Source organism: Gopherus flavomarginatus, chromosome 2 (assembly GCF_025201925.1).
Source record: "Gopherus flavomarginatus isolate rGopFla2 chromosome 2, rGopFla2.mat.asm, whole genome shotgun sequence".
In the NCBI taxonomy this organism is placed as follows: domain Eukaryota; kingdom Metazoa; phylum Chordata; order Testudines; family Testudinidae; genus Gopherus; species Gopherus flavomarginatus.
In genome coordinates, this window is record NC_066618.1 from 15,511,502 (window position 1) to 15,537,429 (window position 25,928).

At 44.0% G+C, this 25,928-nt stretch overlaps 1 protein-coding gene across 1 annotated transcript in view; it reads right to left on the reverse strand.

The window, feature by feature from the left end:
- Window positions 1-25,928, reverse strand: part of ACVR2B (activin A receptor type 2B) — a 160,580-nt gene that overhangs the window by 15,322 nt on the left and 119,330 nt on the right. The window contains exons 2-9 of the mRNA XM_050941545.1: window positions 25,246-25,453; window positions 18,916-19,025; window positions 17,761-17,912; window positions 16,646-16,789; window positions 15,551-15,694; window positions 14,524-14,672; window positions 5,574-5,688; window positions 3,125-3,263 (exon numbers count right to left, since the gene is read on the reverse strand). Of these exons, the coding sequence (XP_050797502.1) occupies window positions 3,125-3,263; window positions 5,574-5,688; window positions 14,524-14,672; window positions 15,551-15,694; window positions 16,646-16,789; window positions 17,761-17,912; window positions 18,916-19,025; window positions 25,246-25,453 (1,161 nt within the window). The remainder of the gene's footprint in view (window positions 1-3,124; window positions 3,264-5,573; window positions 5,689-14,523; window positions 14,673-15,550; window positions 15,695-16,645; window positions 16,790-17,760; window positions 17,913-18,915; window positions 19,026-25,245; window positions 25,454-25,928) is intronic.

The window sequence follows — 25,928 nt, forward strand, 5'->3', positions numbered from 1 at the left end:
TGTTGGCACAACACCTGGCTGATCTCAAAATGACAAGAAGGAAAAGGAGAAAAGAGGTGATCTCAAAGAACCAAGGAGCCAAACCACAGGACAAAACAAACACCTGAAATTGAACTGGAAACTAGCTCAGTCTATGGAGCACAGGTATAAGCAGCAGCACTGGTAAATCCACTACATTTGCAGGCACTTAGGGTATGTCTACATTGCAATTATACACCTGCACCTGGCCTGTGTCAGCGAACTTGGGGCTTGGGCTATGGGGTTGTAAAATTGCAGTATAGACATTCAGCCTTGGATTGAAGCCTGGGCTCTCAGATCCTGCTGCCTCATGAGGTCCCAGAGCTTGGGCTCCAGCCCGAGCCCAAAACAATTACACCACAATTTTACAGCCCCACAGCCAGAGCCCCTCTAGCACAAGTCAGCTGACACACACCAGCTGTGGGTTTAACTGCAGTGTAGACATACCCAGTATGAAGGGAAGGTATTTTTGAAGTTTCCAAGAACTCTTCAGGGACAGTCACACAGTAGAGATCTTTGCAGTAAGCCTGGAGGCATTATGGGTTCATTGTTTATTAGTCTCCAATTATTTCCAAATCAAATATGCTCATTTTTACAAGTAACAACATGTTCCTCACAGACACACTAACTGCTAGCCTTATAAACTCAGCCTGGACTTGCGAGTTGAGCAGGGTTCTTTTTGGTTCACACACCTCCAACAATAGAAGGTTATGCAGGCCAAATGTGCCCTTAGTTACATTTGTGCATACTCAATGTCCTGGAACTGACATTTAGTCTGAAGTCACTGCTGAAGTGCGAGTCACAGTGCCATTCAGCTCCATGTCCCAGCGCTGTATGGGCTCTGCATGACCAACAAGACTAAACATTCGGCTCTGAATAAATGCATGGAGCAGATCCATTGAGTCAGAAGGTGCCTGTAGCAGAGAGGCATGACCTCCCTCAGAAATTGCCATGAGGGAGGGTCAGAAGCCCTCTGGCGGGCGGAACCAGGAAAGCCATGCCCACCACGCCAGAAGCAGAGGGGCAGGTCAGGAACAGGAAGTATGTATGGCAGGCCCTGTAGCTCAGCTGAGGGAGGCAGATGCTTCCACCGCCTAAGGACTTCTGCTGCCCCAAGGACTCATCCTAACTGCCTGTGCTACCAGACATGCCCAATGCTGAGGAGTGGCTAGGATTACTGTTTGCAGTGTACCCAGGGAAGACAGAGGACAACCCAGAGATCCAGGTACATCCGAGGGAAGAGTAGGAAGTGGCCCATGGACAGCTGACTATGGTCAGGCTGGATTGCTGCCTGAGCCCAGTTCAGTGTGGTGCAGCTGTATCCTTCCTGACCCAGTGGCAGAGTGATCTGCCACAGTTAGGGACCTGGGCTTGGATGCAGTGGAGTCAGGTGGGCCCGTGTTCCCCTACCCACTGCCATCCCTGGGGTGGCAGTCACCTCACCTTCAGCCAGGAGGCCTGTGGGAGTCTACCATCTGCCTGAGCCCTCTAGACTGTGTTGGGTGCTCACCCCTGCCTGAGGGCTGGAGCCGTAGACTGCTGGTACCCTGCTCTGCTTGACAGCTGGGGTCCCTGGATTATTCCCTGCTCTGTCCTGACTGAGGCCTGGAGCCCTGGACTGTGCTTGGCACCCTGCCCTGCCTTAGGGCCTGGGGTCCCAGACTATATCTGGTTCTATCCTGCCTGAGGGCTGGGCTTTAGACTACTGGTGTCCTGCCATGTCTCAGGGCTTGGGCCCCTGGACCACTCACTGCTCGACCCCGCTGAAGGGATTGAGCCCCCAGACTGCTAACACCTCCCTTGTCTAAGACTTATTCCAGGAGTGTGACAGTCAAGAGGCATGGCCTCCCTTGGAGATTGACAGCAAGGGAGGACCACACATGCCTACATGTTTAGTGCGCCAGTTACACGTGCACAGACAGGAGAACGGCACTTTGGGTTCAATCCAACTCCAACTGAAGTCAAAGGAAGTCTTTCCATTGACTTTAATGGGAACTGCATCAGGGCCTTTTGAAGTTGTATTTAATAAAGGGAGATAGGGGAGATCCAAATGGATGTTCTGAACCAGACTGAACCATAGGAGACCTGCGTTATATTCCTAGCTCTGTCACAGAGCTGCTGGCGGGGCAAGTCACTATCTCTGGGTCACTGTTTCCCCTTTTCCCTTGTATGTCATTTCTAGTTAGACAGTAAGCTCTCTGGGGAAGAGACTAGTCTCTTACCATGTGTATGTACAGGGGTCCCAATATGATTTGAGTCTCTAGATGCTACTGTAATGCAAATAAACAATAATATTTGAAACCCAGGGGAGTCAGCATGTTGAGGACTGGATGTTTGTTCCATAACCTGATTCCATACAAAAAGTGAGGAGTCTGAACAGGTAGTCGTGGAGCTGACAGAAATGAAATGACTATTTCTGCCTCTCCTCAGTCGTAACATCAGCAGGCAATCTTCTGCACATGGCAAGACCGTCACCGATTAGCAGATGCACTATTTCCACATGACACTTCTTGCTGACAGACTAGAGGCTGCCCCATTTTTCAAGCACTGTTTTGATGAAGGAACACTAAGTGAGGCGATGTGGGGAAAGCAAACTCTTGTGGCTAAGGCTTTGATTGCCGTAACTCAGGTGCTTAGGTTTTTGTTCTTACAGTGTAGACTGCACTCTCCCCTATACTACATCTCAGAGAAGGGAAGGAAGAGCTGATGTATTAGCCTTTCACATAGGTTCAAAACTTGCTTAGGGAACAAGTGAAAATGAACAAGTCTGACAAGAAATGAGACCCCCTTCATTGGGGAGAGAGTGTAGAGGGTACATTTAATACTTTAAAGGAGGCCCACTGTCAACTGTTGAACTATTTCCTCTCTCGTCTCGTTCGCCAGTTTTTTTATTGGGCTCCCAGGCATTATGCAATATAATCTGCATACTGTTAAAAGCACTTTGGACCTTAACTCTGAAGTCCACTGTTTAGAGGGAATGACAGTATATTGGAAAATCCAGATTAGCATCTTAATAAGAAGAACATGCCACTGATTTTATGAAGATAACATCATTCTCTGGACCACATACCCCTGCTGAAGCTGAGCTGGGGAGCTTTACACTTACCATCAGCTGCTGTGCACCTGGAGATTAACTCCCACAATACTAGTCCCATTGCATACATGTCTATTCTCAGGAAGGCATCTCGCTGGAAGTTGATTGCCCCCTCTAACACCTCAGGCGCCATGTACCTCCTTGTTCCCACCTATACACCAAAAAAAAAAATGCAACTTAAGTTACAAGAGATAGTTGGTGTATAGGAATTACAGCTGTTTCATCAACCTCAAAGCTACCTCTCTGCTAAGATGGCTGTGCACTGGCTCCAAACAAAATGGGTCCACTCTTTCTGGCATCACTCCTCATTAAAATCATTTCGAGCGCCATGAAACAGTTGTAAAAAGACTCCAAGTGTGTGGATATGGATATGCTGATCATTCAGTGGACACTAAGGGTTTGAATTAAATGCAGTGAGGTAAGATGACTATGTCTGAAATTCTGTCATCCATCCACCCCATTGCCTCTAGCTACTGCAGCACCTGCTGTATGTAAAAACAAGTTAATCTTTGGAGGTACTCCAAACACCTTAAGTTCAAGTCAGACTCTCAGTTATTGGATCATAACTGATGGTTTAATGCTCCCTTTATAAATTTAAAAAGAAATGTTGAGCTGGTGAAAGGTTTGGTGAATAGAGGTTTGACAGCCCTGATATAAAAGTCTCATTCATCCAGAGGACAGGTGTAACGTGGAAACTGGAAGCTTCACCACACTGTCCTGCCAATCCACCTCAACCATGTTCTGGAGACCACCTCTAACCTGGAGAGGGTAGCTCAATCTCCGTTACATGCCACTGTTAAAAATATTTAGTACAAGAATCTTTATAGAGGTGCTACAAACACACATGGTGGAATACTAAGCCATGATGATGAGGGGGGAAAGAAGGGGTCTGGAGCGGAAGGGGGAAATCACCTGTCCGATGCAGAAGTTAATTTTCTTTTTAATAATTTTCCCCTTAGGGAATTCCCCATCATAAACTTCTCATCTTGTAAGGGCCTGACTGTAGGACAAAAGTCTAAGCACAAGAAGATGTAGAAGCAGTTGACCAAAACGGTCAGAGCTGTGGCTGGATTTATAGAGATGTCATGGAGGCCACAGAACATTCTCTCCTTCAGCCCCCGGGCTGAGAGATTGAAGCTGGGAGCCAGGGGGGCCTTGAGAGGGTTCCAGCTACCGACAACAGCCTCCTCATGGGGCCTCCTGCAACATTCCAGTGACAGGTGACAGCATTCTGAGGGTGCCCTCCTCAGGATCCAGCAACAGGTGATAGCCTCACGCAGAGGAGGAGGTTGCCTTGGGCAAGCATCTGGGAGTGTTTTGTTTTCTCTTTGGGAAATAAGGTCACTCTGCAGCACCTAGCCGCCGTGGGTGATGGGGGCCCACCCTGAAGCTTCCAGCTGCCATGGGCAGAAGGCGTACCCCACATCTCCCAGCCACCATGGTGGCGGGAGAAACCCAGGAGCCACAGCAGCAAACGTCACAGATCACGGCTTCTGTGAATTTTTGTTTATTGCCCGTGACATATCCTTGACTTGTACTAAAAATAACCATGACAAAATCTTAGCCTTAGGAATAACTCATTGCCAATTCATAGTGGGACAGAGGAAAAGTAGTAGACAGGATTTGATTGGTATATTCAAAAATATACAGATGTGTAAAGGAAAATTATTGGCTCTTCCTTTAAGTCCACTGTAGAACACAAGAACAGGGTGTCACTATGAAATTTAAAGGTAGCAAATTCCGAACCATTAAAAAAGTAGGGTGTTTTTGTCTGTTTTTAAATACTGTGTAGTCAGCTTGGGATATTTATTGCTGCTAAAGGTCTCTAGGCAGCTACAATGACTGTTATGTCACTGAATAATTTTATGATTCAATATTTAATACTAAAACCAGTAATCAAATTTCATGCTGCAAGGTATAAACTGAATGCCTTCAGGGATCAGGATGGTCTCCACCTCCATGCTGTACTGCCTTGCACAAATGTCTATGTGCACTACTAGAGAGGAGAAGGGGTTGCCTTCTTCTGCAGTAGCAGATAAAGGCTACTGGTGGAGCCAAGTTACTGTAAAATGGCAGGAAGAAAGCGCCCAGTAGTGCAGGAAATGTAAAGATCAAGTGCCATTCTTTATGGAAAGTGTTTCTGCTCATTTGTTCCCTGATTCAGTATCTGGGATAAAGTAGAAGAACAAGCGGTGTTGCAATATAATATATATAAAAGGTAAATCTGGGTTATCCCCCACTCTTTTAGCAAAAACCACCATTAAAGCTAAAATGCTTTGTTAATTGCTGATTTTATATTGTATCTATTGCCCCTGCAAATTATCCAAGCTAAGCAAAACAATGCCCTTCTGCAATTGCCTGTCCCCCAGTAACTGTCCCCATATCCTGCATCTGCGGAAAATCTGCCCACTCCCAGCAGATGTGGTAAGCCCCACGTTTATTTCTAAAAGGTAATTGTTACCTGTCCATGGGTGTCCCCTGGAGGCTTTCCAGGCTCAAACCGTACAGCCAGTCCAAAGTCAGCTAGAACTGCTGTCAAGTCATTCTTCAACAGCACATTTTTACTCTTGAAGTCCCTGCAGACAGCCAGGAAGCAAGTTTGAGAAGGATTTAGTATGGCACAAATCCCATCATTTTTAAACGAACAAGTCAAAACTTGACTGGCTTAATTGCCATGCTCGGGATGAGCTCCATGACCTAGTGAGAATCCAGTATGCTGAAGGTGCACCTGTCTTACATCTCTGACACACTGCTGACACACTGCTTTAGGAGTGGCATTAGGGAATTGCCTGCAAACACCCATGCTGGGCCCGAGCGGTGTAGAGGCAGATTTCAGCCTTTGCACTGAAGTAGGTTCCAGCCTTTGCACTTATGTGAGGCCACTGCTCACATTTCGTTGATGATCTGGCAGTTGTGTGCTTTTAGCAGCCCACAGGGTGACTGTCAGCCTTTCTTTCCCCAACCTGAGGGAGAGGATTATAGTGATGGTGCCATAGAGAAAGAAGGGCTTCTGTGGCACCCAATCAGCATGGAGGAGGTATGGCCATTACACTGGTTCCAATATATGGTCCAAAATAGAAGAGGAGAGAAATAACAGCAGAAGCAAAAGGAATCATGGGGGGAGGGTAATTTCAGAAAAGAATCAAAGCAGGGTAAGGAAAACAAGGAGAAAGCAGGAGTACAGGGGAAATTAATGTCAAAATAAAACTAGGGATTGAACTAAAGGATCCTAACATTGTTTATAGATACACGCATCCTCCCCTCCCCCAACATGCCACACATACGCAGAGGTATTAAAAAAAAAAAGAGAGACATGAAGGAAGCTCCCACGTTTAAAGATTCTACCATTCATGCCTTTAGGATGACCAGATAGCAAGTGTGAAAAATCAGGATAGGTAGTGGGGGGTAATATGAGCCCATATTAAAAAAAAGCCCCAAATATCGGGACTGTCCCTATAAAATCAGGACATCTGGTCAACCTACACGCGCTATACAAAAGTCAGCATTTCATACTAATGGGCAAACCCCCTCCTCTGCCTGGCATCCTCAGCAATGTTCCCTCAAAGAGGCGTTTGAGGGGTGGGGGAGGGCACCCAGATGTGATAAGAGGTTATATTACAAGTTGGTTTTGCCAGAACTACCTACATATTGTTCCCTTGTACATACTATGTATATGCACATTCTGTATACATTGGGCTTTAAAAGTAAGTATGGAAAACTGGTCTTACTCCATTCAAAGTCAGCAGTTTCTGTAAAGTCTGACTGCAATTTTTAATTAGAAGAGAGCTTAATCAAGTTGCTTATTAGTTTGTTAGTATAAGCAACCCACCATCACCAACAAACATACTAGATCCTTTTTATAGTTACTGTATTCATTATGTCCAATCATTTATGAAGCAAATGTTACATTTATATATTTATAATCCTTTGTCATCTTAAAGTAGTAGCCCTTTACAAAACAAGGCCTCCTTGGAAACAAGCTGATGTGAGCTGAGTTCAGCTCACTCTTTCTACAGGCTTCAATTGTTTTGTATGACGGAGATCTATTACACTGAATTTTTGAACTCCTGGACCGGCACTATCCTAGAGATATTGACTGTACTAGGTGTTGGACCACTAGTCATTGACCGAGTCCAGATTCCCTTTGTAGTGGTTTATTATGGGTTGAGCGGAGTTTCATCCACAAGCCCTTCAAAGCCATGTCCTTACCTTAGTCTTATAGTCAGAACGTGAGTAAAAGACCTAAATGAGGAAAAAACTCACTCCCTGGCCTTTCCACATTTTCATCAGAAAAGAGATGTTTGTGAATATAATTAAGCTACAAACCTTAGACAGCAGATGGCAATGCCCTATATGCACTGCATTATAAATTTTCCTATATTCTTTCAGTTCACTCAGTGACCTTGCTGAATGCAGGACACTGCTGGCCTGCACAACAATTAATGAGGTCAGATACAATTCTTTCATATTAAAAATGATCTGTCAAAATACTCTGGGAGGAGAGGAATCACTGGACCAGATAGTGAAGACAGACCAGACAGGGCCTATTGCATTTCTGGGTGTCATAAGGCCACATCCAAAGGCAGGTTGAGCTGCTCAACCCCCAAGCATCAACCTCCTGAGAAAGGAAATAACTCTTCCTTACCACAGCCACACATAAAGCTGCATGTTCTAGTTTGGGAGATTCTGGCTAAGTGATTATGGTGGGGGACGTGATTTAGACCACTGTACAGTAAAGCAGTTATTGGAGACACTTTTGCAGTGCAGGATTTGTTGTTATAGCATATTCACAACAAAATTTAAAGAGTGCTTAATTGCTTGAGCAAAGCTGTGCCCACCTGGTTCTCCTTCATTGAACTATGACTCCATTTGACAGAGGAGTTAATTCATGACAGACTCACTAAACCACAATAATACATTGCTCCGCCATCTTAAAAAGTAAAAATGAATGATTAGATGCACACACAGATAAATCCACACATGTACGTGCACACACTCTCTTCAGGGCATATTGTACATCTATCACATTCTCCATGCGCATATACAAACAGGTAAAAACAGTTAAAAAAACCATACATCCAAACTGGCCAAGTGGCCGAAAATGTCAAGGAATGACACCACTGCCCACCAAAAGAAAAATAATCCTCCAGAGAAAGAGCCGCAGGCTTTCGGCTGTCAAAGAGTAGGACAGGATCTATATTTATGCGCTTAAATAAAAACAGTCCGATATTCTGAACAACTGAACATCTGGTGACTCCCACTCAGATCTAAGAAATAGGATTTTAAGGCACAGCCAATCACTGGCTTGGCAACATGACCCCACGGTCAGCAAGCTATTCAGTCAAACCAGGGAATGGCGGGGAGGATTAAGCTCTATAGTCAGGGACCTCCACTGAAAATCCCTTCCTACAAGCCTCCTCCCATATGGATGTGGGAGTGGGCCCATTTGAGTGTCCTGGCCGGTAGGTAACAGAATGCAGCAAGAGAAGAATACTTCTTCCATAGTGCCACTCACACCTATATAGATCCCAGAAGCCACCAGGAATAATGAGTAAAAATTAATACAACTTAATTTTTTTTATCTGCTCCTATCAAATAAAATGTGAGTTTTAAATAAGTCAGCACCCGACCATTGTGAGCTGAGAGCTCACACATCCAGGGTAAAATGGCCATTTGGCTCACAAATGCCTATAAACTTACCTTCTCCCCACCCCACCATTACAGACCTCCCCAACACAGTCAGTGCTCCAGCTGGAGGTGTGGGCTCTGGTGTGGGGCTGGGGATAAGGGGTTTGGGGTTCAGAGGGTGGGAGATGGATCAGGGCTGGGGAAGAGGGTTGGGGCTCTGGCCTCTGGGGTGGGGCCTTACCTCAAGCAGTTTCCGGAAGCAGCAGCATGCCTCCCCTCTGGCTTGTATGCGTAGGGCAGCCAGGGGGTCCCACACCACTTCACCCATCCCAAGTGACAGCTCCTGCGGCCAATGGGAGCTGCGGAACTGGTGCTTGGGGCCGAGGCAGCGTGCGGAGCCCCCTGGCTGCCCCTACACATAGGAGCCAGAGGCGGGGACATGCTGCTGCTTCCGGGAACCATGGCAGGCAGGGAACCTGCCTTAGTCCTGCTGTGCCGCTGATCAGACTTAACGGGTCGGTCAGCAATGCTGACTGGAGCCACCAGAGTCCCTTTTCGACTGGGCGTTCTGGTCGAAAACCGGACACCTGGCAACCCTACCTTCTCCTGGGCTCAGGGGCTGCCAGAATCCACCCCCCAGCCCCACCCCCAGCCGGTACTAGTCATGGCTCCCTGTCCAGCTGGTCTCAGGGCAGTATAGGGAGTGGATTACTGGGGTCTCAGAGCTCATCTCTCCACCCCCTGCTATTCCAACTTTATCCCCTTTGCTGGGGTGCCTTGCTTCCTTACAATGTGTCTGGGACCCCCATGCCAGTCCCTTCAGGCCCCTCCTTCCCTCTGGCTGTTGTTCCTCTCTCCATGGACCCTGCCCGCTGGGTCTGTCTCCTTGTTCCTGGTGGGTTCCAGCCCCCTGGATGACCCTCCTGCCCCTGCTCGCTGGCTCTCAGATGTGTCACTGGGCCACCAGGCAGCCCCCTCCAGCCTCCTGTGTGGTTCTTTGCCTGCTGGCTGACAGCCACAGAGCCTCACCCGCCTGGGGCTGCTCTCGCTGTCTCCCTCAGCACATATGCAAGCAGGGACTTGAGCTGGAGGGCTTTCTGATTTGATCAGGCATCTGGGCCATGGTATTGACCTGGGATGCTGGCTACTCCCTATTGGCCATGGTCTAGAGCCCTCTGATTGGCCAGAGGCCCTGTCAGTCCCAGAATCCCAACTTCTTGGCCCCTCCCCTCTTCCCTAGTATGGCGAGAGGGCACCAGAAAAACAAACAAAGAAACCCACAAAGTTTTAGTAAGGGGCCAACAGTGTCCCCCTCCCCCATGTGTAAGGGCGACACCTGTTAAGCAGTGCAGAGTCCAGCAGCCCCAGAAGACAGTAATCCAGAGACTGGGGTCTCAGTGCCAAAAAGCATTTGGTACCCACAAGAAGCAGGGACTCCAGTTCATCTGATACCAAAAGGTCCTTAGAGTGCTGGAATTCCTGCAGTACCAAGAAGGGATCTGGTGCCGAAAGGGTAGCTCAGACAACAACTGCTGAAGCAGATAACACTGACTATTGCACCGCAACAGAAGATGGGCAATGTTGTGTTTGCGCAGTGCCGACGATGCTGAACGCACTAGTACCAGTGGCTGGACAGACTGCGTCAGTACCAACAGCTGGATTAAGGGGCACAATGGTAAGCTGGTTTCATGTACTGGTATGTACTATGGGCCAGATGCATCAGTACCAACACCTAGGCCGAACTCGCCCTACGCTTGCTCTCTGTGCTGGCAGAAGGTACCAGGGCCCTATTGGAGCCATGTCTCTTTTCCTTGGAGCTTCATAGTCCTGCCAGTACTAGTGGAGGAGTCCTTGGCTTCAACAGTACCTATGGTGACTGGAGGCTTGGCTGAGCACCACAGCTGTTTCCTTGGAGTGAGAATTGGCATTCCTCTTTTTGGGAGTCTTCCCAGAAGCCTCCAAAGTCTTCCCTTCCTTTCTGGGGAAGTCTGCCCGAGGCAGAAGTAGCGCTGGCTCTGTCCAGGGACAGATATGGTGGGGTGAGAGAGGTGGTGTCTCCTGACCTGGTTCTGGATGCAGAGAACATTCTATCATGAACAGTCCCAGCCTGAGTTCCTTGTTCTTCCCTGCCCTAGAGTTGAGGGCCAAGAAGTTACACTTCTGGGAGACATGGGACACCCCCAAGCAATAGACACATTTAAGAGTGGCCATCGCTTACAGGAAGAGGGAGCATTCAAGCATGGCAGGCCGAGAATGCCCTGCTAGGAAAACAAGTCTCTCTAGGGGAAAATGGAGAGTAGAACAAAACAATCTTCTCACTACGTGTACAAACTGAGGCCTTGGCTACACTCACACTTTACAGCGCTGCAACTGGGGTGTGAAAAAACACCCCCCGAGCGCTGCAAGATACAGCGCCGTAAAGCGTCAGTGTTATCAGGGCAGCAGCGCTGGGAGCGCGGCTCCCAGCGCTGCACGCTACACCCGTAAGGGATATGGTTTACATGCAGCGCTGGGAGAGCTCTCTCCCAGCGCTGCCGCTCTGACTACACTCACACTTCAAAGCGCTGCCGCGGCAGCACTCCCGCAGCGCTGCCGGGGCAGCACTTTGAAATTCCAAATGTAGCCATACCCTAACTCACTAACTACACTAACAACTACTAGACTAAGTATCTAAACCAGGGGTTAGCAACCTTTCGGAAGCGGTGTGCCGAGTCTTCATTTATTCACTCTAATTTAAGGTCTCGCGTGCCAGTAACACATTTTAATGTTTTTTAGAAGGTCTCTTCCTATAAGTCTATAATATATAAACTAAACTATTGTTGTATGTAAAGTAAATAAGGTTTTTTAAATGTTCAAGAAGCTTCATTTAAAATTAAATTAAAATGCAGAGCCCCCCGGACCAGTGGCCGGGACCCAGGCAGTGTGAGTGCCACTGAAAATCGGCATGCATGCCATAGGTTGCCTACCCCAGATCTAAACACTAAGGAATAAAAGAGAAAGTGTGTCTGCCTTGAGCATGCCTCAGCCTAAGGAAGGGGTTCTCAACCCCTTTTTCGCCCCCTTCCCCCATGCTATAAAAATTCCACAGCCCAGCTGTGCCACAACAACTGCTTTTCTGCATATAAAAGCCAGGGCCAGCATTAAGGTGATGCAAGAGGAGCTAATGCTAAGCTAAGCAGTTCAGATTTTGGTTTCAGCCCCAGATGGCAGGGCTCGGGGCCCCAGGCTTCAGTACTGCACAACGTGACTTCGCCTTTCTGCCCTGGGCCCCAGCAAGCCTAATGCCGGCCCTGCTTCGTGAACCGCCCAAAACCTGCTCGCTGCCCCTCAGGGGGCCCCAGAGCCCTGGCTGAGAACCACTGTTCTAAGATTCCATCTCAGGCCAAGGTGGTTGAAAAGGCACTGATGCGGTTCACCTACATATCCCTATATAGGCTTGGTGTCTGACATTAAGAGGCTGAACGGATACTCCTAGGTGAAAATCTCCAGTCACTGGCTTGAGAGGCACATGTGTACCTGAAGCAGGGCACCCAGAGGGACGCTACTCAAAGAAGAAATGATATTTGGCAGCATTAGATTCCACTGATTTATACACCAATGCTCTTACTTTAAATTTCCACTAGAGGGCACTATAGCACTGACAAGCAAGATTGTGATAATTACCACATTAATCCTCCTTTTGTGCCAAAGGCCAATGCTGTTAAGGAGTTAGCTGAAGCTTTTTATGGTGGTAACTCACTCAGACTTAACTGAGAATTCAAGCATTTTAACAGTGCATTGTCCTGTGCTATTCAAAAATATCACCCAACTTGAAACAGATTTACTCCTTTATTTTTTTAGACAGGGGAAAGACAGTAAAATACACCTGTGCCCTGAAACTACAAGCTGCTTAGATGGTAAAGTTTACACATGGGGAATGAATTCCTCCCCCCCTTCCTCTTTCCCTCCCCTGCATCATTTGCTAAATCTATTGTGACACTAATTACCATGGTCCACAGCTTCAAGAGTTTTGCATGGCCTTTTCTCTGCACCACCCCTAGGAATTTCACATATAAATCACTGCATTTATTTTACAGGGGCAAGTGTCAAGGAGGCAGAGTTCCCCCACAAGCAACTGAAATGCAGCTGCAGGCTCTTGCACGAGACCACATTTCTCAGAATTCTCTTCCTGTTTTGGGGGGTGGGCACACAAAGTCACTGAACAGAAAACACTTTTTATAACAGAGATTTAAGCTTTTCAGATGTTAAAAAAAATCAGCCTCACCAAATCAAATACAGACGACTGCAATTGAACTTCATATTTCAGCCCAAGCTAGAGTGCAGGGCAGTGGGTGGAGAAGTATGTCCTGGGGCTGCCATGTATATAGCCTTTCACCTGACTTAAATCCTTCCTGAAAACTCACCTATACCACCATGCCTGGAGCAAGCAAGACTATACTATTTATATTTTTATTTTAGAACTAGCTATACAGAACCACCAAGACATGCAGACGTATAAAGTGAGTATCCATCTGACTGTTGCCATAACCCTCATCGTTCTGCACTCCAGCAATTCACCCTGCCGCCCTAGCCAGTATCATGCCTAAAATGTGCTGTAAACTCTTTGGGGCAGGGATCTTCTCTTCTTGTATCTTTTGAACAGCTCATGGCAAGCTAAGTGCTATAAAATAATGAGTAATAAACAGCAGCCATTTTCTATTTCACTCATTCTTTCCTTCTGAACAAAAAGCTCAGCTGGGGAGAATAAGACTAAGCATCAAGCTTGAAATAATTGTATTCCCTGGAAGCACCAGTTTAAATCCTTTCATAGTCAAATAGCCGTACGGAATACATAGACTACAATATAGTTTATTCAGATTATAAACCCAGAAGGGCCAGTTTTGATCACGTAGTCTAACCTCCTGTATAACACAGGACTTTCCTGAATTAATTCCTGTTTCAACTAGAGCAGATCTTTTAAAACACAACCAACCAATCTTGATTTTGAAATTGCCAGAGATGCAGAATCTACCACAACAGTTGATAAACTATTCTAATGGTTAATTACCCTCGCTGTTAAAAATTTCCACCTTATTTCTAGTCTGAATGTATCTAAATTCAAATTCCAGCCACGGGATCTTTTTATACTTTTGTCTAGACTGAAAAGTCCTCCATTATCAAATTTCTATTCTCCACATAGGTACTTACAGACTGTGATCAAAGGGTACCCCTTAAAACCCTCCCTTAGTTAAAGTAAACAAATTGAGCTCTTTGAATTTATTGTTATAAGGGTTGTTTTCCAATCCTTCAATCATTCTTGCAGCTCTCCTCTGAACCCTCTCCAATTTAGCAACATCCTTCTTGAATTGCGGACACCAGAACTGAATGCAGTATTCCAATGTGAAGGTCCTTTGGATAAGGACTAAATCGAGGTCCTGCCTACTCTGTTTGGACATTAAACAGCCTCTGAGGCTTTCAGTGGAGGATCTGTGCCCCCATGTTTTTCGGGTAAATTCCTTTCTTCTACAGGGGCTCTGCAGTGTGGGGGCAGCACAAACTACCTACCTGGCTATTACTGTATGTTATCTTTTGCAAAATACCTAGGATGACAGGCACTACATAAAAGCAAGATCTCCTCCCTCCTCTATTCAACAAAATTGCCACCAGAAGGTCATGGGACAAGGTGGGCGAGGTAATACCTTTTATTGGACCAACTTCGGCTAGCGCACAGTTCAAGCTTTTAAGTTTCACAGAGCTCTTCAGGTCATGAGCTGAAGAACCATAGTTATGCAAAAATACAATACCTGTGTGCTATGGCAGGTTTGTGTCCTTCCCCTCTACACCAGGGGACATCTTCATGTAGGTAGGACAGTCCATGGGCCATCGTTTCTGCAACATGGCAGAGTTCATTCCAGCTGATAATATTCCCCTTCAGGTAATCTGTCAGAGAGCCCTGAGAAATGGGACATCATATGCTCTTAGAACTTAATCACAGACCTCGGTAAGTGACAGCTGTGCCAAATCATCAGTTTAGAGAACGGCTTTAATGAGTGCTTGAGCAGTTTGAACTTTGATTTGAGTGAAAAATCCACTTGTGAAGAATAAAACAAAAAAGAAGAGAAGAACGTTGGTGAAATACTATCACTTTCCCGGACTCATTGAAATAAAAATACCTAATGGCTTTAAAAATTAGTTCCGCCAGGTCTAGCTCCCTCAAGGAAAAACTGGAGCAGCTAGACTAGAAGGGGAAAGCCTTAAAAGAGAAAAGATCTTATATTCTATTAGCTGTCTGTGGAAATGATTGACTCCATGAACCTTGGATTAAATACAGGGATAACGTTGCAGCTCAAACCTGGATTTGTGCATGTTTGTTTTATTTTAAATGTTCTTTATATTTGACAACTAAAGCAACCCATGAAACCCAGATATGCTGTGAGTTTTAAGTAAATACAGAGCCTGTCTGAAAGTGCAGAGTAAGGACTGCCACAGTCTGTCAGCTCTGAATGCTATCCCTCAGGTTTGCCTACACAGGTGCAAGGTTACTACTGCTTACAAGTGCAAACACTGGCCTTTTCCACTTCTCCTCCTGTCCTGCAGATCGCACCGATTTTCTAAAGCCAATAGTTCTTCTGAGAAATCTTTAAACCAAGGGTTTGTTTGCCTTTTTTCTTTCATTAAACTGAAACATAGCTCACAAAAATTAGCTACAAGGCAAAGAGGACATTCCAGAGTGGCTGTTCAAATGGTAAACGCCGATTCCAAATCCTACATAGTTATCCCAATAGGCATCAGTCCCTTTAGCTCCCAAACGGAGATGTTGATATATGATACCTTGTCATGGAAAGCTGTAATCAGCCATAGCTCCATCTCCAAGTTTGTTCCTCGCTTCTCTGCTGCAATAAACTGCAAAAGGTTTTCGTGCTTCATGCCAGGGGTGTTGAAAATTTCTCTCTCACTCTGCCAGGATTGTTTATCCTAAAGCAGAGGGTAACATGATCAAAGACCACTTCTAATTCAACATTCCATTTAAAGCAAATAGCTGCCATGACAGTGCACTGCTGATGCTCCTCAAAGTTATTCTCAGACATCATAAAAAGGAGTAGAGATGCCTTTAAAATTAGGCAATTTCCCAAAAGGTCTACATGCCAGAGAAAGAAGACATTCCTGTACTTAACCGCTCCCCAAATCACCCTCAGAAAGCGCTACAGCCTCATTAAAAAAAGTGAAAGCCGACAATATAAAGTCATAGATTAAAAAATGTAGCCAAAATTTCTGTGAAAGCAAGTAAAAGAATGAAGCCTATGCAAATACTACCTAGATTTATATTTCAGCTCTAATTGTTAAGATTATCATAAACCAGAATGGATTGTGTAAATGTCCGGTCTGGAGAGAGGATATAAAAATCTCTTTCCATAAAAACATGATGAAAAACACAAGGAAGGGGAGGATTAAAGAAGAGGGGTTTAGGGGAAGAGCATAAAGATTTTTCAATAATTTTTCTTCAACTGGACATATCTGATTGTTTTGGTTTTTCCATTTGCAATTCTTAGAGTTTTGAATGTCCAAAATGAAATACACAACTTCTCAGCACACTAATGTTCCCGTACAATGAGTCTTCACTTCATTAGGACTGTCGCTTTGTGAGCTGCAAATTACTTGCGTTCAGGTCTAGATTCTCCATTTACCCAGGCAACAGTCATGCAAGATCTGGGATTAACACAGTCTTTTGTGCACTCTTTGGGTATTACACTGCATGCTGCCTCCCTGAATTTCTACAGCTCTGAACATTTGGACCATAGTTAAAATGTCCTGCAGATTTCAAAATGGGATCATTTGCCCAGCTTGAAACAGCAGCTGCGGCAGGTGGCATTTGCTAATGCGCTAACCATACTGAAAGGCATATGGAGGTCCTTGAATTTCTCTCACCTGTATGGGGAAGATTTTCACTGCTACATAGTCATTCATCAGCTGAGCCTTCCAGACACAGCCAAAGCGCCCTCTAGCTTTGATCTCCAATAATTGCAATGGCTTAAGGCCAACCAATGGAGAAGGGGGTGGTGGACCAGGATCCTAGAAAAACAAAACAAGGATAAAGATGTAGGTTACAAACTGAAGTCAAACAGTGAAGCCAGGGGAAAAACGTATTTTAGCTGACTGAAATTTTACTGTTCAAAGTAAGTTATGACTTAGCAGCAGAGCAGTGTGAAATTCACATTTTGTTTTGCAGAATTTTCAAATGAAACACTTTGCCATTTGGTGGCATTTCCCACCCTCAAATGTGGTTTATATGAAATGTTAAACTACTTTTTGCATCAAGTCACGGCAAAAAGCTTGAATTTTCTCATGTCTTCAATGCAAAAGCTATCTTCACTTGGAAAACATTTACACTTCAATGATATCTCCTGCAAAAAAAAATGCTACCTTTAGTTTTGTTACAAAATAGCAAAGTACGCCTAAAATTTCAAATAGTTTTGCACTTCATTATGAATATTTCATACCATTCTAATGAATAGCAAGTAAGACTTTGATCCAATCAGGCATAATAGGCTTCCATAAAAATAACAGCTGTATAAACTCAAATGTTTGTATGAAAGATGCTATTTACAATACAATGTAGCTTCATGTAGAAGAGCAGTTGGACTCCTCCAACCCAAATCTATCTTCCTTGTTTGAAACGCTCATTTGGCATAGGCTCTGTCTAGCCATGCAGGAATAAAAAGGTGTTCAGCACCTCAAACTAAAATTAAGCCATAAGACTTTAATTCCCGCCTCCCATAGTAAAATACTAGGTTCTTACAGCATGTGCTAAGATAGCCATTATGAATTCCAGCATGGTATTGCAACATTTAACAATTTAACAAAGCAAAGAAAAAGTTCTACCGTCTTAAATTAATAATGTGCCATCCAAGGACTATCAGTCTAAGAAGGTTGAAATACTCAACCTGAACAGCTTCTGGTAAACAGTGAAATTACGTTTACAAGAGAAAAAAAAAAGTCAACTCTTGCCTTTCAGTTTTCAAGGTATCAGGCTTCTGACTCACCTCGTTAATGTCAACGTGCCCATAGGGGGGCTTTCGGTGACGGTACATCCAGAAGGCCAAGAGAATGGCCATTGACAGAACAGCAATTGGAAGCAGAGAGTAAACCAGAATGTTGAGTAGTGAGGGTGTTGGTGGTGGTGGCTCGTATATTACTGTAAGAGGGGAGGGGAACAGTAAGTGAAACAGGATTTTTTATATTTGCAATGGGATTAGTGGCTGTAGTTCCAGACACACACAAGCATTCGCCCTCCCCCAACTCCTTAGCGGAACACATTTGCTGGTGTGACTCTCGTGCTCTTGTAATGAGCAATTTATTAATAAAGATCTAGCCATGCATGCTCTGAAGTACCACGTTGGAACTTCCTCAAAAAAGTTCCCCAGACCCAAGTGAAGTAGAAAATTGCCTGCTGGAGTTTCTAAGTCTACATGCCTGCCTGCTATGAACCCTAAAAGATGTTACGTGGGCACAAATGGCAAAGACCCTTCCCCACCACCGCCATTATCTAACAAAGAGAAAGGTTTTCCAGCCATGGCAATAAGATGTCAGTTTAAAGTAAAATACGGCAGAAGCCATCAGCAAATGTACCGTCTCCATGGTAGTACCAATTCCCCACTACATCAGTAAAGCTGATGAACAAAGAATGGGAAGTCTAAATGGAGCCATGTTGCTTCACCGGAGACACGGAAGGATGAGGGATGGACAAATATCAATACTTGCCAAATTAAACAAAAAAGTCAGTAGAGAAAGGCTTATTTTAATAACAATAAGTAATACAAATATGTAAACGATTAACTTTCATAAAGTCCTGGAAAATTTGATAAGGATCTAATAAAATTCTATAGAAATTATTCCGAAAAATCTACAGTTCAGAGAAAAAGACGCTTTCTATAGATTCCTTGAGATCACTCTATAGAAGACAGAGATTTTCTATTAAAATTTTATAGGATAGTTTAAAAAAGACTCCTATAGAAAAATGTAATTTAAACCCTAATACTTTTCCATAAAGGAGAACTTGCCCTTTAACTTATATCTACAAATGTTGGAAATCACCACAACTGCATAAACATTCCTTTCTCATCTCCTCAGTCAGCAAAATATACTAGAAGTTAGTTAAGAGGGACAGTTCCACTCCCCTTCCAAAATGAGTCACTTACCTTCTGGACCAGTTACTTCAGGTAAGTGCGTAAATTTCTCATTGCAATAGTTCCCCTCACAGCAGCAGAAAAACACTTGAGGGTTCTCTTCTGTGGCTACACATTCTTGCCTGTATCAGGAATGGGCAAGAGGAACAGGGAGGAGGGGAAAATATTAGTGAATTGCTTTATACTGTTCAAGGAAGTGAAGATTTGGCTGAGTCAAGTTTCTGTTTTTCTCTTACTCCTGTTGCATTCTGCAGACCTATAGTCTCTTAAGCTAGAAAGCTTTTTTTTTCTTTGAAAAGAGAATAACCAAGAATGAGACTTTGCTGTAGAATTCTAGTTTGTGGCCCTTGTACATGAGTGTACAAAAGGGTAAATTAAACCCAGGTAAGAGTGAACATTCCAGGACTTTTGGCAGACAGTCAGTGTGCACTTCCTTCTCTCTTCCTAGATCTTTAATCACAGTTTTTTCCCCTCACCAGTCCTTTGCCTCCTTCAATGCACTGGATGGACAATGCTCAGGGAAAGAATTGGGCTGTTGGGTAGTGAATGAGGCAGAGGACTCTTGTCTGATTTGCTCTAGCAGTTAGAAGGTGTGTACAGACTAATGTAGGGGATTGCAGGAAGAAAAAGGATGGTCTTGTGGCTAAGGCAGGTGAATGCTGCACAGGAGAACTCTGTACTACCCCGTCTCTGTCATAGAGCTTTTATGTGATACTGAATAAGTCACTTTAATTAAAATGTGGGCAGGTGGCCACTACTTAGGTGTTCGCCATTTTCTGGGTTCCCAATCTGAGACACCTGAAGGCTGATCTGCAGAAGGGCTGAGCACTCACAACTCCAGGTAAAACCAATGGGAGCTGTGGATTCTCAACATGTCAGTAAAGCAACGTGATCTAGAGCAATGAGTACAAGGTTGGGAGACAGGCAGCCCTGAGTCTAATTCTGGCTCTGCCCCAGTTCACCGCATGGTCTCAGGCAGTCTCTTTATCTTAGTTTTGCCAGTTGTACAATGGGGAGGAGAATGTTCTTTGATCTTGCAGTGGAGATAAATTCACTAATGTTTGTGTGGCACTCATACCATAGTGGCAAGCACCCTAGAAAAGACCACAAAGAAACAAAATTCCATATTAACTGCAGGCTTTGGACGATAAGCATTAAAATACCAAACAGCTGCTCCATGCCCTGAGCACTCTCTGTCCTGTGCACTGACTGAGGCAGGGATCACATGGGGCAGGGGGGAGAAACAGTATATGATCATGTAGCTGAAGACTGTATTGTAATTAATATGCAGAAGTGGACCAAATTAATGTTGCACAGGCAACCTAAATTCTGGCATTTCCTAACTTTTGAGTGCTTGACTTTGCAAATAAAGGAAGTGCTTTTAACAATGTTTTTGGAAGGGGGACCTATTTTAAGGCTGCTCAACTTCAATTCATTAGCAACATTCTGGTCCATGCATCTGAGGAAGTGGGTATCACCCACGAAAGCTCATGCTCCAAAACGTCTGTTAGTCTATAAGGTGCCACAGGATTCTTTGCTGCTTTTACATTCTGGTCCATGTGAATTTCAAAGCCCTTAAAGGCATATTATCCAGGCACTTCACTAGACTATACTTTGGTATTTTGTTCTTCACATCTAACTTTAAACCTTGTAATTCAGCAACACTGGATAAAAATCAATACATTTAAACAAGAAGGAGGCCAGAAACTCTCCTTGAGTCAGCCTCACCTTTGTAGTTACTGTATCTAACTAGCGTGTATTCGCGTTCACAAGCTGATTTTTTTTTTAAAGTAAAAAAGGGAAACACCACAGAAGGGGGTCAGCTTATGAATGGGTATAGAGAGGGAGAGGTGGGACACAGCCTCTCCCCCCAACAGAGGGGGCAAGAAGAGGCAGCACAGCCAGCGGAGCCAGAAGGGAAGAGGTGGGGCCAGAGTCTCTCCACTTCTGGCCACCCTGCTCTCCCCCTAGCCTCCGAAGCAGCTGCAGCTCTGGGGCTGGTAGGCTGCAGCTGCCTGGCCCAGCCCACCAGAGTAGGATACGGCCAGGCCAAAGACATCTTCCCCAGCCCTCCCCAGATAAGGGGGAAGGGATGGGATGGGGAGAATGTGGTGGTGCCAGGCTAGGATCAAGTGGGGGGTGGTCACAGGGGTTACTCCCTGACCCCCAGCTTCCCTCCCCTCCTCCCCACATCATTTCCTCACCAGTTGCTGTCCCAGCCCATCAGGGTAAGCAGCTAGCGCGTGGGGATACTTTGTTTACTTAGGTTTACCTCCATGCCCGCTGATGCTCGAGGTAAACAAACCATCTCAGCCCACCAGGAGCTTATCCTGATGGCCTGGGAGCCAAAGTTTGCTGACCCTTGAATTATAGGATTGGCTTACGAATGGGTCAAAAATTTTCCATTTTTACTTATCCATCTTGGGGGGGGGGGGGTCAGCTTATAAATGAACTGGCTTATAGAGTCATAGATTATTAGGGTTCGAAGGGACCTCAGGAGATTATGATCAAGTATATACAGTATTTCCATTTTATTGGTCTGTCCTCTCTAACAACTACCTGCATTAGTTATCTTACTTGCAACTAATCAAGAATAAGTCTTATTCAGGTACTTAATATAGTATCAGAGGGGTAGCCGTGTTAGTCTGGATCTGTAAAGCAGCAAAGGATCCTGTGGCACCTTACAGACTAACAGACGTTTTGGAGCATGAGCTTTCGTGGGTGAATACCCACTTCATCTGACGAAGTGGGTATTCACCCACGAAAGCTCATGCTCCAAAACGTCTGTTAGTCTATAAAGTGCCACAGGATTCTTTGCTGCATGTACTTAATATAGTTTCCTACCTCAAGTAACTTCTAATTTGCTTTAAAGAATTTCCACCTAAACATTAGTGCCTATCTTTTAACAAATGTAAGTTGTAGTTCTAAATATTCTCAGTTGCCTCTAGTTCAGATGGCACTGCAGGTATCTAGCCATACTGTTTCAATATTTTGTATATCTTAAAGAGATCCTCATATAGGTATCAAACACACTTCAGCAGTTTTCCACATACCTGCTTTCCTGCCAGGTCAGTGCAAAAGATGTCCCAATGACTGTTGTAGTGTTCTACTGCTCACTTCCCCTCCAGTGCAAGTTGCTACTGTTTACAAACACCTGCCTTCTTTGTCCGTTTTTTACCCTCTCCAGTATATTATCTAGTTACTTAGATTGCAGATTGGTGCTCTATGAACTGTATCAAAAGATTTCCTAAATCCAGCCAAATTTATATGCCTAACTTCCTTCCCTCAAAACACAGTGAGGAAGTAATAAAACACTCATGTGTCTGACTTTATTGTTCTATCTGTGAATCCATGGCAAGTTCCCTCGATTGTGGCATCAAAAGCACATAGCTATAAGTAAAGGTGGAGAGGGCTCTTTTAATCCATGGCACTATTTTCAGTGGTTTATTCCTTCATGGAAAAAAACTTGCTTTTGAGCTGGAATTTCTCATACAAGATCTCAGCCAGCAAGTAATTTTATTTTATTTTTTAGTTCAAAGAAACATCAGCCATTTGAGTTATCCAAGTGATGATGTTTCAATAAATTAAACAACATTTCCATATACCTTTTCCTGAACTCAGACAACATAAAACATTTCAATTTAATGGCATTAGACTTAAGCATTTGTAGCCTTCAGTGAAGAATGCATGTTTTGCAAAGTCTGTTAGTTAAGAAATTAAGTTAATGAGTGAAAACAGCCTACTCTGCATAGGCAATTCATTATTTCCCTTAATTGGTTCAGAGTCTGCCCAGGTACACAACCCTGGGCAGCTTGACATGCTACTTAGCAAGCAGTAAAATATAATATAGTGGGAGAGAACTACACTTTTTTCTATAGCTGTAAGTGCACATTTTATAGTAATTCACATGCTCTTCAAGTGAATTTTAATACTTCTCCTCCAGCGAGATTATGCACATAAATGAATTGTGCGCTGTTCATTTATTTTTAAATTGTACCCTTTTCTCCAGCTTTAAATGCACATGTGCCATGTTATGGCATATTTGTTGGGTGATAACATAATGAAACACCACTTTAATGCACAAATACAGGGGGTTTAAATATTGTAATGAATGCATAAGAATCTATATAGATTTTTACACCACATCCATGCCCTAATAGATTAGATAAGATTAAAGGACAGAGTTAAGATTGCTCTAGGAACTATAACCCTAAATGTCCTGACTTTAGCATCATTAACATCTCAACCTTGGTGTTGCAACAAGGTACCGTTTGGCATACAAAACACTAACCATTATTTACATTACTAAGCAAAAGACACTAGAATTTGATAGAACATGTAGACTGTCCTTTTTCCAGGCGACACCTCATGGGTAATGATGCAGCAACATAACTGCATCCCAACAAGATTGCCCTTGGGAGCCAGCAGCTTGAGTGTGTGTGTGCTGAACACAAATGCCAGTAAAGGCCATGAGGACATTAATGCAGTCGCATTCATTGTAAAGGCACGTTTGTCACATTTTATCATTTCTCCTGGGATCAAAGCATAACAGCATGGGGCAACTAAAAGGCCATCATTAAAATACAAACTGAACACTCAAGAAGTGTATAATTAAAACTGACTTGGTTAATTAAAATCTTTCTAAAAATTCAAAATGGAGTTTTAACCATTTATGTTGCCTGTTAACACCTGGTATCTCTCAGCTTGGACCATGAAACTAGACTGGTCAGTTTGTACCTTCTGGTTCTCATGCCATAGGGTTAGTGTGTGTAAGCATGTGTTCTCAATCTCGGGCATCTGAACAGGTTTTAGGAGATTGCAACCATCCTCTCTTTCTTTACAACTAGATGAGAGGGACTGGAAGGCCCAGAAACATTCTTCTGTTGTAATACAGGATAATAGTATGGAAGAAGTTGAGAACCAGTGCATTACAGCATGGGGGCATTGCGTTATACCATGCACCTGTCACAGTGCTGTTGTATTTGGGAGCATATGCTATAAAAGGAAATCTGGTTATGCTAAAGATTTCTATTTGAAAATAGAAAATGGTAGTGAAACATTTCCATTCTCATGAGGATCAGCACTACAATGACTAAAGGAGTCTGGAAGGACTGATTTATTGGGAGGGGGGAAAAAAGGTAAAATCTAATTGAATATGGAGCCTGACTATGCAACTACTAAGATGATGGGTGTGTTTGAAATATTTGAAAGAATAAGAGGAATTACTTACGAGCTATATGGTGGAGCAGAATTGCTCAGAGGAATGGGATAGAGCTAGGAACAACTTCAATGAATAAGACAAACTTTTTAATTGACTTAACCCCAGGGATTTCAATAGGGTTGCACAGGAAATAAGTTCAAGTAGAATTTCGTATGAGACCTAAACTCCAGAATGATCTTTCCCGAGTAGCAGTGGAAACCTCATGTCTTAGAATACTTAAAATCAGACAGGATAAAAGAATTAGGAAATACACCGTTGAGAATAATCTATTTTCCTGCAAAATCAGGATTAGTTCTATTTTGGCATTTAAATTGTAGAACCAGATCATCATCTTGATGGCCCAGTAAGTTTTTGCCCATACCTCTGAGTGCTATGATTCTTATATACCACCTTTTAGCTACAATTTTTTAAACTAAAAATAGACGCAGAACTAGTGGACAGTGTTCCTTCAAACTTTGAAACTAAGGAAAATCTTTTAAAAATTACAGTTGTTTTCTTTTGATAGCACAGCATTGGTTACCCAAATCTTATCAGGCATGACCATATTTTCCTAAAATCCAAGCTCTTTAATGCATCCACACCCTTCACACAGCAGTGCCCATTTTCCCTACAGCTGGCTACAGACAGCACCACACCCCAACACACTTGTACTTCCAACATCCATCCACTCAGTCTCTGCCAAACTACAATCCTACCCTCAATCCAGCTAGCAGGGATAGGGAGTAAAGAAACCCTTTACAATATCATTAAAGCAAAAACATCCCAAACCCTAATACCCCCCAAGATCTGTGGTTTTTTTTTAGACAGCTCCAAATGACTCCATGTTTTCCTTTATGTAGCCAAGTACTCTTGGAAGAACATATTGCTCTTCACTCAATGGTACAGGACACATTTTTCAGAGCATGCCAGAATTGCTTAGCTTTCCTGTAAAAAAAAAAAAAGCGCACTTTTTGCGGCTTCTATACTGAAAGCAAAGAGTTGTTAAGAGAGAATTTTGAGAGATATACAGGCAATTAAAGCAGGTTAATGGAGCCCAGTTGAATAGGGCTGCTTCTGGACATCACTAATGCAATTTGCAAGCCTTTCCCACTTGAAATACAATTTAAATTTGTGGCTATTACCTGTCATAGCAGTTGAAGTCATCTAACCAGCAGCCTTTCTTCACCAACTCAATGGAGCCAGAGTTGTTTCTCCAAGAAGCATAGCAATGGAGCCGTTTGTCCTTCTCTCCTTCACAGCGTTCCACGCCGCTCTGATTGGTTTTCTCCAGCTCCCAGTTGGCATTGTAGTAGATGCATTCTCTCGTCTCTGCCTCCCCATGACCTGGCCCTGGGTATCCAAAACCAAAATATGCTTACATGAAATCAAAGTTAAATACATGGAAAGAGATTTCCACATGCTTAGCTGCTGAGCATCAGTGAAGTGAATATACTACTTAGTGTGCATGTTTTATCTTTATCCACACTTTACATGGAACACAGCACTGTAACAGCTGAGCAGATCACATTTAATTAACTCGTTTATCTTCCCCACCCCTGTGAGGCAGAGAAGTATTATTCTCATTCTGCAGACAGGGAACTAACCCACAGAGAAGTTATGAGATTTACTCAAGGTCAGATAGGAAGTCTATGGGAAAGCTAAGAATTGAACAGTGATCTTCTTGTGTGCCAATCTAGTGCCTTAACCACAAGATCATCCTAGGAGGAAGTGTAATCTTCAAGTGACGAACAACATCCTGCAGAGATTTGTGTGGCCTCACCTTCAGTACAGGAATACAGCCCACAAAGGCCTAGGTATGGAATGT